This window comes from Nesoenas mayeri (assembly GCF_963082525.1).
Source record: "Nesoenas mayeri genome assembly, chromosome: 2".
Taxonomy (NCBI): domain Eukaryota; kingdom Metazoa; phylum Chordata; class Aves; order Columbiformes; family Columbidae; genus Nesoenas; species Nesoenas mayeri.
The window spans coordinates 113,540,346-113,552,981 of record NC_137543.1 but is presented as its reverse complement, the minus strand read 5'-3'; the positions used below and the strand labels follow the sequence as shown (position 1 = coordinate 113,552,981).

Below are 12,636 nucleotides of genomic sequence, written 5' to 3'. Positions count from 1 at the left end.
GGCGGTTGTTCCCGTCGCCTCGCGGATGGTTGCACAGTTACCTCGTTGAGCTCAGCACGACCAGGGAAACCCGCAAGGCGGACCGGCAGACGGGCGTGGAAGTTGCTTTTTGCCCGGTTTGCTCGGGACGAGGGAAGCGGCGACAGCCGACCTGAGGCGCGACCGGGGCAGCGTGAGGCCGGTGCGGGAACGGGGCCAGTGCGGGGCTGCTCTGCGGGCAGTTAGTCCACCACTGCGCTTCCCCCACCCTTGGCCTCCCACAGTCGTATCTGAAAATGGGTGCGATAAGGGATTTCAGGTTTTCTCCTATATCAGGACGAAGCGACTCCCTCCCAGCTCCCTCCCGCCCCAGTCTCTGTGCACGAAAAAGACCTGTGGGCTGTTCAGTCACTGGGAAGAAATGCTGCCTACCGGTCTTTTGAGAGACGCGATGAGAAAACAATATTAACTCAATGTCAGATTATTGCAGTGGCCTGGGAAAGCTCCGGCATGGCTCAGAGTTAGCAGCTCCTGGGCCTGCCCTGGCCAGGTTCCCTGGTGCCACCGGTGCTTCCCCTCATGGATTCAGTGGGGCTCTGGCCTGCGTGCAGCAGAATATCTGTGGGGGCAGAAGGTTCCTCCCTCCCTTTGTGTTAAAGGAAAGCTCAACCAGAGCTCAGTAAACAAGGGCTGAGAAAGACATCAGTGGGAAATTAACGTATTCATGTGCTCGATGGCATTGTCTGTTGGGAGCCACCGACAAGGAAATAGTTAATTCCTCCCTCTACAGCAGCTTCACCCAGGCGGTCCCCCTCTTGTTCGTGTATCCCCTTCCTCCCAAAGCCCACACAGAGTGCTCAGAAGTACCCCAACACTCGGATCTTGCAGGTGCCCTTCTGGCATCACCCTTCGCGAACACAGCCAGGGCAAGCAAACCCTCAGGGGCACTCCGGCTGCACGGGGGCACGAGGGTCCCCGTTCTCCCGCTGCCTCCTGCTCTCCCATCCCGCTCGTACGGAACAGCTGGAGCAGAAACCGCCTCTCTCTTCCCGCTGAGGTGATGCGGGTTTGGAGGCGGGCCGCCCCCGCCCTGCCTTGGCGCAGGCCTGCCCGCCCGCCTGCGCGCCGTGCGGGGCGGCCGTGCGCGGAGCGGGGCGCGGAGCATGGCGCAGGCGGCGGGCGGGATGCAGCTGCGGCGGCCGCAGCTGGATCTGGGGCCGAGGCTGCTGCTGCTGCTGCGGCTGCTGCTGCTGAGCGGCCTCCTCCTGCGGGTCGGCGGGGCGGCGGCGCGGGGGGCCGAGCCGTGCCAGGCGCCGCGGCAGTGGGAAGGGCGCACCGTGACCTACGAACACGGCACGGGCCGCAACACACGGGCCGCCGTCTCCTACGACGGTCCCAACCAGCGCCTCCGTATCCTGGAGGAGAGGAAAGCGCTCATCCCCTGCAAGAAGTAGGTGTCCGCGGCGGGACCCCGCGGCGAGGACGGGCCGGGCGGGGCGGCGATGGTCGGCACAGAGCCCGGAGTGGCTTCCCGGGGGGGTGTGGGGCGATGCGGAGCGGGGAGGGTGGTCTCCCTCGGCCCCCGGGGTTGCGGGGCGCCACCTCCCCTGCGGGAGACGGGGGAGCGCGGGGGGCGGCAGCGGCGGAGCGGCTGGGCATGGCTGCGGGCAGGCAGCTGCTGGGAGTAACCGGCGGTAGAAAACCTGTCGCAGACATGATTTATATCCATGCTCCCTATATATATATATAGCTCAAGAAATTTATGATCAACAGTGTCAGCTTTTTGCCTTCAGAGATATTGCTCTCTCCCAACTGTTGTTGGGTTTTGTGTTGTTTTTGTTTCTGTTTTTTAATGAAATGAGAAGCAAGACCGAAAATGCAGCCCAAATTGTGAGCTATAACAGGTAAAATGAGGTATAATTAAGATATTGCACTCAAACATGGGAGTAATGTCACGGGAGAGGGGGTTCTAGGCCAGTAATTTGCTGACAAGTTTGCGTCATGTTTTGCAAGCTCTCTGCTCATTCTCGGTTCCTGCAAGTGCTAAGTCAGTGCAGGGTGTCAGGTTGCACCTGTTACCTGTGGTACAGCGTACTTACATTGCACAGGCTGCCCAGCCCCAGAGGACCTCCCTGTTCTTAATTTAGACAGCATGTGTCTGTTAAGCCCATCACTAACTCAACAAAATCCTGCGTCATTGTGCGTTTCTTGATTTGCTGAAAAATAAATGCAGAAAAAAGCTGTCTGAAGAACGTCCTGGTTTTTTCTCCTCAGCCTGCCAAGCTCAGGCCCTGACAGACTAGATGGTAGAAATTATCAGCCCAGAGAGGCCTTCCTGAGTGAGATGTTTCTGGTTACCAAGTGTCAATAATGCTCTTACACCCTGTCAAGACATACCTGCTACTGTGAGGGTAGCCAGTCTGTTCATACCTCCACCTCTCCCACCTAAAAATTGTGCAGATAGTACTGCATCAGTCCTGGGGACGTGTAAGCCAAGGTGAAGACCAGGCTACAAATGCTGTATCATCCAGACTAAACGTTCCCTGATTTGAAATATTAATATTCCTTCCTGGCTTTTTTTTTTTTTTTTTTTTGTGAAAACAATCGATTTCTTACCAACATGACATAGTCATTTTTTAATCTTTCCAAAGTCCATATTCTCCTCTGTCTTTCTGTGACAGTCCCAAAACACTCTTAAAACTGGTTTATGTGTCTCATTTAAAAGCTTAGCTTTCCTTCATTGTGAGATTTTTTTCTTTATTACTGTTTTAATGTAAGAGCCATATGAAGAATGTTAAAAGCGACATACAGCTATTTGTTGGTGATCTGCTAACATGCATCATAGAGTCTGACACTGACCGTGCCCACAGTCCCCTTCTCTTAGAAGTCCTAGGTTGACCTACATGTTTGACAAGCATAAAACTGTGCTATTAAGTCTGGTGCAAGCCTTTTCTAGCTTCTACGTTGCACTGACCTCGTTTCTTCAAGCTTATGTTTATTTTATTTGAAACCTTTGTTTTAATATTGAATAATTATTCTACGTTTTCCACTCTGGGCCAGATTTTGGCTTTTGCCAAGATCTACTCTTTTCACATTTTTAGTAAATATTTGCTCTGGATGCAGCTTCGTCTAGGCTGATAATGCTAGAAAGAGGCAGGCAGGTGCACTTGAAGCATCTCTCTGTTGGTTCTTCCTGTTTTAGTTTTTTTTTGTTGTAGACAATCTCTGAACTCAGGGATCCCTGCTGTTTCCAGGCTGGCCATGTTTTCTGCCATCCAAAACTGGAGGGTGATTTTTATTATGTGCACAGCTAGTGTCTGCTAAGGGCGTGACCCAGCTTCCATTGAAGTCAACGGAAAGACTCCCATTGATTTAAAAGTGTGTTGGATCAGATCAGGAGTTGTGATCACAACTTAATTTCACTGTGGACACAGTGAGTCATAAGCTGAATCCTTCAGAAGTTAGAGGCAAGGGGATTTATCCTTACTTTTGAATAATAACTTCTCCCCCCACTCCACTTTGATGTTGGCAAGAAAAGGATAATTATGCTGAGGCCGTGACTAGAAAAGCAACAAGAAAAACAGTGCTGTCCTGGTCTCTAAGGAAATTTCAGTCTAAATTCTCACAAATGGACATATTTTGCTCTTGTCAGATGTGATGTACATACAGCAATCAGGGTTGGCCAACAACCAAGTATTTATACAAAGTGTTTTCTGAAGCTTGCAAATGTGGACCTTAATCAGACACAGCCCTGTTTAAGTTAGTTGACTGAGGTTAATCAGGGACACAAAGATCTGTCTGTGTGGAAGAGCTTGCAGGCTCATAACCACAGGAAAACCTGAAACTTTCAGTTTTTATTATAGATATATGTTTCAAATTAATGTAATTTGTTATGTGGCATTTTCATATCTACATCAACCCAGTGTTTTAAGTAAGCTCCTGAAAAGTAACCATGAAGTAACTGTCTCATCGCTGCTTTGTTAATGTCGCTCTTTTGCTTGTCAGTCATTGCAGGAGCACCCAAGATGGAGTGACTGCGATGAGGAAGACTGCCTGGTCCCCATCATTGTCACTTGCCACCTGAGCACACCCCTCACTCACTGTACAACCAAGTGAAGCTGATGGGTTCAAGCAGTTGTTGACAGTTGTTTGAGCTGGCTTGTTGGGTGTGTGTTTCTGTGGGTCATGCTGTTGACTGCCTGTTCTCCTGCTTAGAGTATAAAAACTACCAATGGTGATCCTAGACTGAACTTTTCAGCGGAGAACCTATTCCAGTTGGATTAATTACTAAACTTTATTTTTCACTTCTTTTACAGCCCCAGCTTTAGCTACACTCTGCATCTTACGTTTGCTCCGGTGTGCCTTGCCACACTGTTTTTTTTCCCCTTGGGATCAAAATTTTGGGGATAGACAAGGAGGGCAGGGGCAATCTTCTCTTTTGGTTCTGTGTAGTGCTCAGCTGATACCAGAGATGAGGAAATAAAGCAAACAGAGATTTTTATTGAGTAGATTGTACCATTTCCAGTTCGGAAGAGGTCATGCCAGTAAGGTTATTATATGAAGTGAACAGTTCCCTAGAGTTCTTGAGGCAGAGCTGTGTCACATTACCTGTTAAACGCTGGACATGTTTTTTAATCCTTTATTGCCTACTACATGGTGTTGCTTCCTTTCGTACTCTCTGTATATTAACCCTTCCTTGGTCTTGTTCAACCCTCTGTTGGCCACCTTCTCAGGACACTTCATACAAGAGGTAACAGTCATCAGCATGGTTATGCTGTTGGGGCAAAAGTGTTTCATTTTAAGGTAACACCTGCTGGTTCGGATTTGAATATTACATCACTTTAAACCGGTGAGAAATCTTGGCATTACAAAGGTCTAAACCAAAAATCCTACTGAATAATATTGTGGCCAGAACTTCATGTGTCCTACATCACCTTTCATTTTCTTGGAGACACAGGGCAAGAAGTGTACAGCCTGGCACTGCTGAAGCCACTCAAAAGGCATTAGGGATCAGTTAAGAATTCATTAAGAAAAGCAAGAAGTGGGAAGCAGAGCAGAAATCACACAGGTGGTGTTTGAGGGCCTGGGTGTTACTTAACACATGCCATATTCATACAGTTTCACCCTTATTTTCAATACTCTTTTCACAGAGTGATTTTACGAGCAGGCCCAGTAACAGTTTCTCCTATGAGAAATGTGATGGTGCGGACAAAAAAAATTCCACATGGTCAGGAAAGTCAGTAGGAGGAAGAAAATTAATTTCTCTCTTCTATGACTGTATTTAAAAAGTAACTTCCATGGGCTGTTGTAAAGTGTGCAGCACATTGGGGTGCTTATGTGTTTGAGAGTGCTAGGGTTATTGTTTTAACAACTATAACTGCAGAGTAGAAAAACAACCTGGAGATACCATTTCAATGTTTATTTAAAACCAGAATTGCATGTTGGTGATTTCCTTAGTTTCAGCTGTATTTGCAAAAGACATGCACAGTTATGGGCAGGATTAACTCCTTTGCTTGACAAGAAAAACTGCTAGTACAATAAAGGGAGCAACAAGCCATGTTTAGAGAAATGCATCTGTTATTCCAGAAGGCTGTTTGCAGGCATGTGTAAATCCCTGTCCCTGACTGAAGAGAAGCAGTGTATGGTCAGGTGCAAATATAACAGCATGCATCTGGAGAAACGGTGATGACTTTTCAAAATAAACAGAGTGTGGTCACACGTGTCTGACTGACTTATCTCAACTACTTCTTAGTTGTTTTAGGATGTGTGATTGTAAAGGAAAAAACAGTGGTGCCCGACCTATTAAAATCATATAATCCATCCGTTCTGTGGTCATTATGGTGACTCAACAAGCTAAGTATTGAGCTACCCTGAGCGACTGCAAATTTGTTTCCCATACTTGGTTTTGGGAGTGGTTTTTGCAGCTTAATGTTTAGGGGAATGAACGATGGTCACGGGTAAAATTTTCAGAATTAGCCAAGTTACTTGGGAACCCAAGCCCCATTTTTTAAGATTATGTAAAGTGTGCAGACTTCTGAGACCCTTAATTTGCAGTGAAACATAGAATTGAATTTTCAGCAGTTTCTCTAAATGTAATGCAAGTTCTTGAGATCTCAATTGCTTCATAAGGTGCTGTGCATATAAGTCACTTTTGAGAACAAGAACTAAGGGAAGGTACTTAAACCTCCTGCATTTATTTTCCTCCCGTAGGTGCCAAGTTCTTTAAGGTGCTGACTGCTGGTAAAGACTCTGAGTTTGGAGAAGGCAACCCTGGAAAGCTGCTGTAACGGACGCGGGCTGACAGGCAGATGCTAGGCAATAGCCTGAAGCATGCAGCAGTTCTCCTAGTGAGAGCTGTGTGCTGTTGGGATACAGAAGGTTGGCTCTACAAGCCTCAACTTTTGCATTTCCATCATAAGCCAATTCATGAGTTGGTTTACTGAGTCCCTTAGTGATGCTCCCCAGTGAGGCGACCAGTTCCTTGGAGAAGAGCGCTGTACAAGGAGGGAGCTGTGGTTCATGAGGACTGTGTGGAGGAGCATCTCAGTCAGACTGTTCATTTCTGCCTACAAGAGGCATCAGCCGTTTCCAAGTTCTTGCCCTTGTTGGAGGTCGGTCAGGCTGTACAGATCAGGGAGGTAGTGAAGCTAATTGCCTTTGTTGTTGCAGGTGGGCTGGGGGGAAAGAGATGAAAAGATCACTTGGGAAGGTAGCTGAAAGGCTTCAGCCATCAAGCTGCAGCACTAACAAGCAAGTGGACTCTATCAGAGGAAGCTGGGAACTGTTGGCTTAGCCAGGCTTTTGCTGTCTTACATTTTATGTTGTTGATAACTTCCTTAGACAGCAGCATCTTTGTCAGTACTGTGGGAGAAAAAAAAAAAGAAAAAAAAGAAAAAAGATAACTGAGTATGAATAAAGCAGATCCATTGCTTTGAGATGTCGTATTCTATTTAGTGTAGTGTTCTCCAAAGCCTGGTTTATGCTAAGTACCCTGGAGACATTTCATGTGCTACCAAAACACAGCACGCACCCAAACTGCAAAAAGTAAACTGGTTCTTAAGTCTGAAAGAGCAAGGTCCACAGAACCCTTTAAAAGTGTAGAGAAAATGTAGATAAACAATGTCCAGTGACCCTAAATCGATAAATTGCTGGAGTACTGGTTGATATGCTTAAAAACTGCTGTCAGACTTCAGTGGGGTCATTATTATCACATCAGTTATAAATATTTTTGACTGGATGTTCTTAAAAAAATAGACATTCTAATCAATAAGTTTTGTTTTTCTAAAAAACACTGTTAAAGAATAGCCACTGGTACCATGTTGCTATTGATACTGTTGGATGCTGGCTTAAGCCTTTTATCTTTCTGAACTCTTTAAAGCTGGGGAAATACTTCCTCTTATTCTCTCTTCCTTGTCTGTTTGAACTCTTTGGCATAACGTGTGTTTGCATTGAAACTTATGGCTCATTTTATACTATTAGACATTGCAATGAAAACTTAAAGCAACACCAGGACTGCACTGAAGATATAGTATGCCTACATACCTATAACTCAGACCAGAGGACCAGTGTTTTCTCAGGATAAGTCACTGCTATTTTTAATCAGGGATTTTTAAAAAATTTTCTTTGATAGAGACTTAAAGTGAAGATGAATGGAGAGAGAGAGATTCAAGTTCATAATTTGTTCTGTGCTTGCAGACAGCACACAGGCAGTCAGTGGTGACGTGACAGCACAGCTAAACAAACACGATGAAAGAAATCTTTATATTCGTGATCGTAATTTGGGCTCTATTCAGCTTGAGGCCTGATGTAATTTAGGCAGCACAACTGGCAACATCATACCTCTTCTCACAGGACCAAATGCCATTTGTCTGAAAAAGTATCCCCTCTGAAGGATGAGCCATAATCTTCTAATTTAGGGCTGATCTTGCACTGCCGTGAGCTGAGGAAAAAACTGACTGTACATTGCTTTCAGAGAAATCCGAGGGATAAAAGCATCCAAAGGACACTTTACCAACTGCTGTGTTACTCCTTCAACTGTAATCTGTTTAAGGATCCATGTCTCCTTAATATAAAAGGACCAGTAAGTTAAACAGTTTCAGGTATTCAAGAGAGCATTTACTGAAATGCCTCCAGAAATTTGTCCATTTGTGCACTATAGCTCTCTATAATCTTTCTGTATGCTCTCCATTTCTTCGCACTCCAGTCTGGTTCATCTCAATTCCAGTGCATGGCACAACAGGGTGGTTTAGGGTGCAGTCTCTTCCCTGTGATGTGTCTCCATCAGTTTCCCATTGTGGCTGTAGCCATCCCTGGGCTGAGTGGTGGATTTGTGCTGGGGCTCCTTTTGTTGCAAGGTGAGTGGATGTCCTCCTGTATTGTCCCACCAGCTGGGGAGCAGCTGTGGCCTGTTCCCAGGAGCAGCATTTAGGAGGTAGTACTGCATCCTGCAATTTGGAGAGAGCTAAGACCAAGGGACACACTGATTTATTCAGTCCCACTGTTTATTTTTCATATGCAGTTGAACTGTATTTTCCTTGATATGCCAGAAAGAGAAGGATTTTGGATGCGAGAGCTGTATATGTTACAGCTGAGAGCGTACTGAAAAGCTGAAGAGTTTGTATTAAGAAGCAAAAGATTTTTTTATTACTTTTTGCTTACTTTTGTAACTCAGGGCTGAAAACTTACTGAAGTCTATGAGAATTTTTTCTTTGGCACAAGAATCTCATCACAGGACTTAATGTTAGATGCACATTTGTAACATATGTGGGAGGTATGTACAAGAAATACATTTCTCTGTTTCCAATTCAAACTCGGCCTCAATTCTGAGGTTGGTTCACGCTGCCAAAACTGAAACCGTCTTTCAATCTTTAGCCTTATTGATGACAGCAACGATATAACTGTGGTGGACAGCTTTCAATATTGTGTCATCTGAGTGGAATTGGAAGAGATGGTGATAAAACCTGTGCCTCTGAATCTGGTCCACACCCTGCCTCTGCCAGCATTTTCAGGGATGAATTTTGGTAGGCAATTGCCATTTAGAGGAGAGGAAGTGTTCAGAGAAGGAGGCAGGATGTTTAAATTTTAAGAACAGAAGACTATATTTTTTTTAGCCTTCCCTGCATTTCGTTTGGCAGTCCATTTGTTCACTAGTGGACCTAATTTTCATGCTGTTGTTGTTCATTAGTACTGCTATTGATTTGTTCATGTGACAAGAGAATTTATGGATGTTATAAGTTTATTATTTTGTAGATCTTTGTGTGCTTTTTCCTGTCAGAGGTCATCCTACTCTGAAGGTTTTCTTCTCCAGGTAGACAATTGATTTATTTCACATATCAACAGGCTTGTCCATTTCATAACTGCATGGGACAGGTTTTCAACTGGATGGTATTTTCATAGACAAAGGAAGGCAGAGAAGTGGTAGTCATTTATGCCTTTTATCTGTGTGCCAGGTCATTAGCTGCTGCAAAATTGAAAGGTAGGGTTCAAATATTCTTCCATCCTCTTCATTTTGCTGTGAGCTGATGGCTAAATTTCACATGATCAGATGCTTCAATTCAGGAAAGGACATTGGCATCGCAAATAATACTGAGTTGTTCAGAAAAAGAATGAATACACTAATCTGTCATATAACACAGGAGAAGGTTAAATGTAAAGGAGCTTTGGGAAGAAGAATGCTTGCCAGAGTGGCCAGGTGTCATGAAGAGATAAGAATAGGAATAAGAGGAATGCAACTAAATTGCAAGATTAGAAACTGATGCAGTTTTAGAAGTGGACTTCTGACAATTCAGGGATGAACATAGTAGAAAATACGACCAGGTTTTCTTCTCAAGCTTGTTTTTTAGGCATTGGATCTGTGCAAGAACTGGAGGAGGATGTATTTTCCCCTGCCTGTCATGCTGGGGCTGCTTCCTGGAGACATGGTCATGTGGCCATCAGGCCAGTGATGTTTGGGCTGTAGGTCTGTGTAGCTGCAGCAGCAGCAATCCAACTCCTGACCTTCATGTTGGTCAACTTCATTGCTATCTTCAGGTGACCTTCAGCGTGGCCTTCCTTGTAGATTTGCCAGGAATTGCATGTTCAGCAACTTGCCGAGTTCTCTCTCTCAAAGTATTTTTACCTGTTGCTCTTCTTAATTCAAAGAGGAAATTATTTTCTCCTCCAAAGTGTTTTTAAGGCATGGTATAGTGTCTGGTGTGCTGGAGAGGGAGTGATGTCTGGGTAGAACAGGGCCACCTTGTGCAATATTTTGGCTCTCCAAAAATAAGGAGCATTATGCCCAGCATGGCATTGCATAACTTGAAGGTAGCACCAGCCAGTGAAACTTCTCTTCATCTCTGCCAAGCAGACCTGTTTCTTTCAGCTGTTTTTGTTTACTGCCTCACTTTTATAGCCCTTGGGGAAATGCATGTATGTTGACAAGAGATCTTAGATTCCACAGGGAAACTGTGTGTCCTCCCAAGGCTCCAGAGGACAACTGGTTGCCTCTATCACTCTCTGATACCTGAGAGTCACAGGTCAAGGACAGGATTTTCTGCCAAGAGTTTGTTCCCATGTGTGAAAGTACAGGAGGCTCAACGTGTGAGACAGTCCTTGTTTTCAGTAGTGTGTTAATTTCTGGAGTTGATACCTTTTAAACTTTGACACCCAGGAGTAAATTAGTGGTTTCAACAGCAGCATAACTGTCCTTGTCCAAAACCTAATTTATGACAGCTGGTAGTAAAAAAAGAAAGAATAATTTGTTTTCAATCTGAACTTGTACTTTTTTTTTTTTCATATTTTGTAACTATAGATCCTTGACAAACATTTATTTGAGAATCAGTTTAATCATTATTTTGAAGGTTATGTGCACGCATTTGGCTTTATGTCCCACTTGATTATTAAAATATACTTCCCTTGTGCCACAGAAAGTGGGTAAGGTAAGAGTAATTTTTGCAGTTCTTTCTTTTGATCTGACAATTTTATTAGCAACATTTCCCACAGTCAGTAGTGCTGTTCCCAAAACTTAGAAATGACCATATTTTTGCCTTTTCAGATTTTTTTTTCAGGTTTTCACCATTTTCAGAATTTCTGGCATCAGAACATGAATTTGGCAGGCATTTTCTTGTGCTTGTGCTTTCACACTGTAGTTATTACAATTTTTCAGTCTTTGACTACTAAGATTTCATATGTCTCAGGAGCTACAGAGCTATTCATTCCATGAAAACCTATTTTTTTATCCCTTTCGTTCCTTATGAAATTTACTCTTTCATTCTGGCATCATCCAGACTATATTTTGTCGGCCAAATTCAGCCTGGAGGAAACTTCCATCCAGGCTTCTGCCTTTCACTGCTGAATAAGCTCCTTGTTGTTTTAATAATTGTCTGGCTGTTGGGTCCCCCTGTGTCCGTGTTGGAGAAGCAGAAAGGGCTGGATGCGTAGGTTGGAAATTACCCCAGTCACTCCTGTGGGTGAGGGTCGGTGGTGTGCAGTGCCATACTGGAAGAGTAATGGAAAAGTCACTGGTAATATGTGCGGATGCCACACTCTGTGTGTGTATTGCTAATTTATTTTGCATATAAAACAACTCAGGGTTGAGTGATGTTGGGACATTATTAATTTCTTGTCTTACCAAAATAAAACAAACCAAAACTGTGAGATTTGGGCAGTTAAGAAGATTTGAGTTATCAGGTATCATTGATAGATACCAAATTATTCTAAATCTGGAGCTCTGTCTGCATTAAAAAAAAAATCAAAACTTAATAGAAATAAATGTAAGTATGTGTAGAACTGCATGAGTGTCTAATTCAACCCAAATGCCCCCAGAGAGCTGTCTGAAATCTACAGGCACATAAGGTTTCTAGAATTCTGGAAAAGTAGTAAAAATCTTGATTGCTCTCTTCTTTTGGATCTTAGAAGGCTTAAACTGTTTTGCTCTAGCTCTTCCCTAAATTGTAAACAAAAGCAATCTCTTTGTTGCAGTTGAAATTGTCTTTTACAATGAAATATCCAAGCAGGGGCTTATCCTTAAGTTCATTTAACTCATTTGCCTTTTTCAAATGGAAGGTAATATTGCATACTTACTGGATGTCTTATTTTCAAAATGTATTATTTATCCTGAGGACAGTTCATAATGAAATGTGATATTGTGACTGATAGCAAAACAATGTAGAAGACCAAAATTACCACAAGTATTGCAACATCCCATATTAATGTTACTTACGATGAACCTTGCTTCTTTACTCCATTTAAAAAATAACATTGTAATAACGCCCTGCATATTTACCTTTCGGTCAGTTGAATAGTCACAAGTAATTCCTTCCAAAAATGGCTTCACTGATCCTTGTTGATTGACTTCTTGTGCAGTAACGTGCTCTTCAGAATCTGTTCCTTAATATCTATTGGTAAATATTATTTCATATTTTCAAGTGTGTGTTCAAAACACATTGCCAACTGCTTTATTGGAGTTAGCAGCAATGCAGGAAAAGTTTTATGACATCTGTAACTAATATCCCTGGTTGTCTCTTGGGAACAAACTGTTTTCTCTCTCTCTCTTTTTTTTTTTTTTTTTTAAGAACTGACTTAATTTTTCTTATGGCTTTAATGGGATGAGAAAAAAAAAGCCCCCCAAAATACTTCCACAGAATGGTACCACTTACCACAAGGATAAAGAGCAAAAGT

General features: G+C 43.6%; 1 protein-coding gene across 1 annotated transcript in view; it reads left to right on the top strand.

Moving 5' to 3' along the window:
• Window positions 1-1,142: 1,142 nt before the first annotated feature.
• EPDR1 (ependymin related 1) overlaps window positions 1,143-12,636 on the top strand; it is a gene marked incomplete at both ends in the record, with an annotated part of 31,550 nt that continues 20,056 nt past the window's right edge. The window contains one exon of the mRNA XM_080340261.1: window positions 1,143-1,429. Within this exon, the coding sequence (XP_080196387.1) occupies window positions 1,143-1,429 (287 nt within the window). The remainder of the gene's footprint in view (window positions 1,430-12,636) is intronic.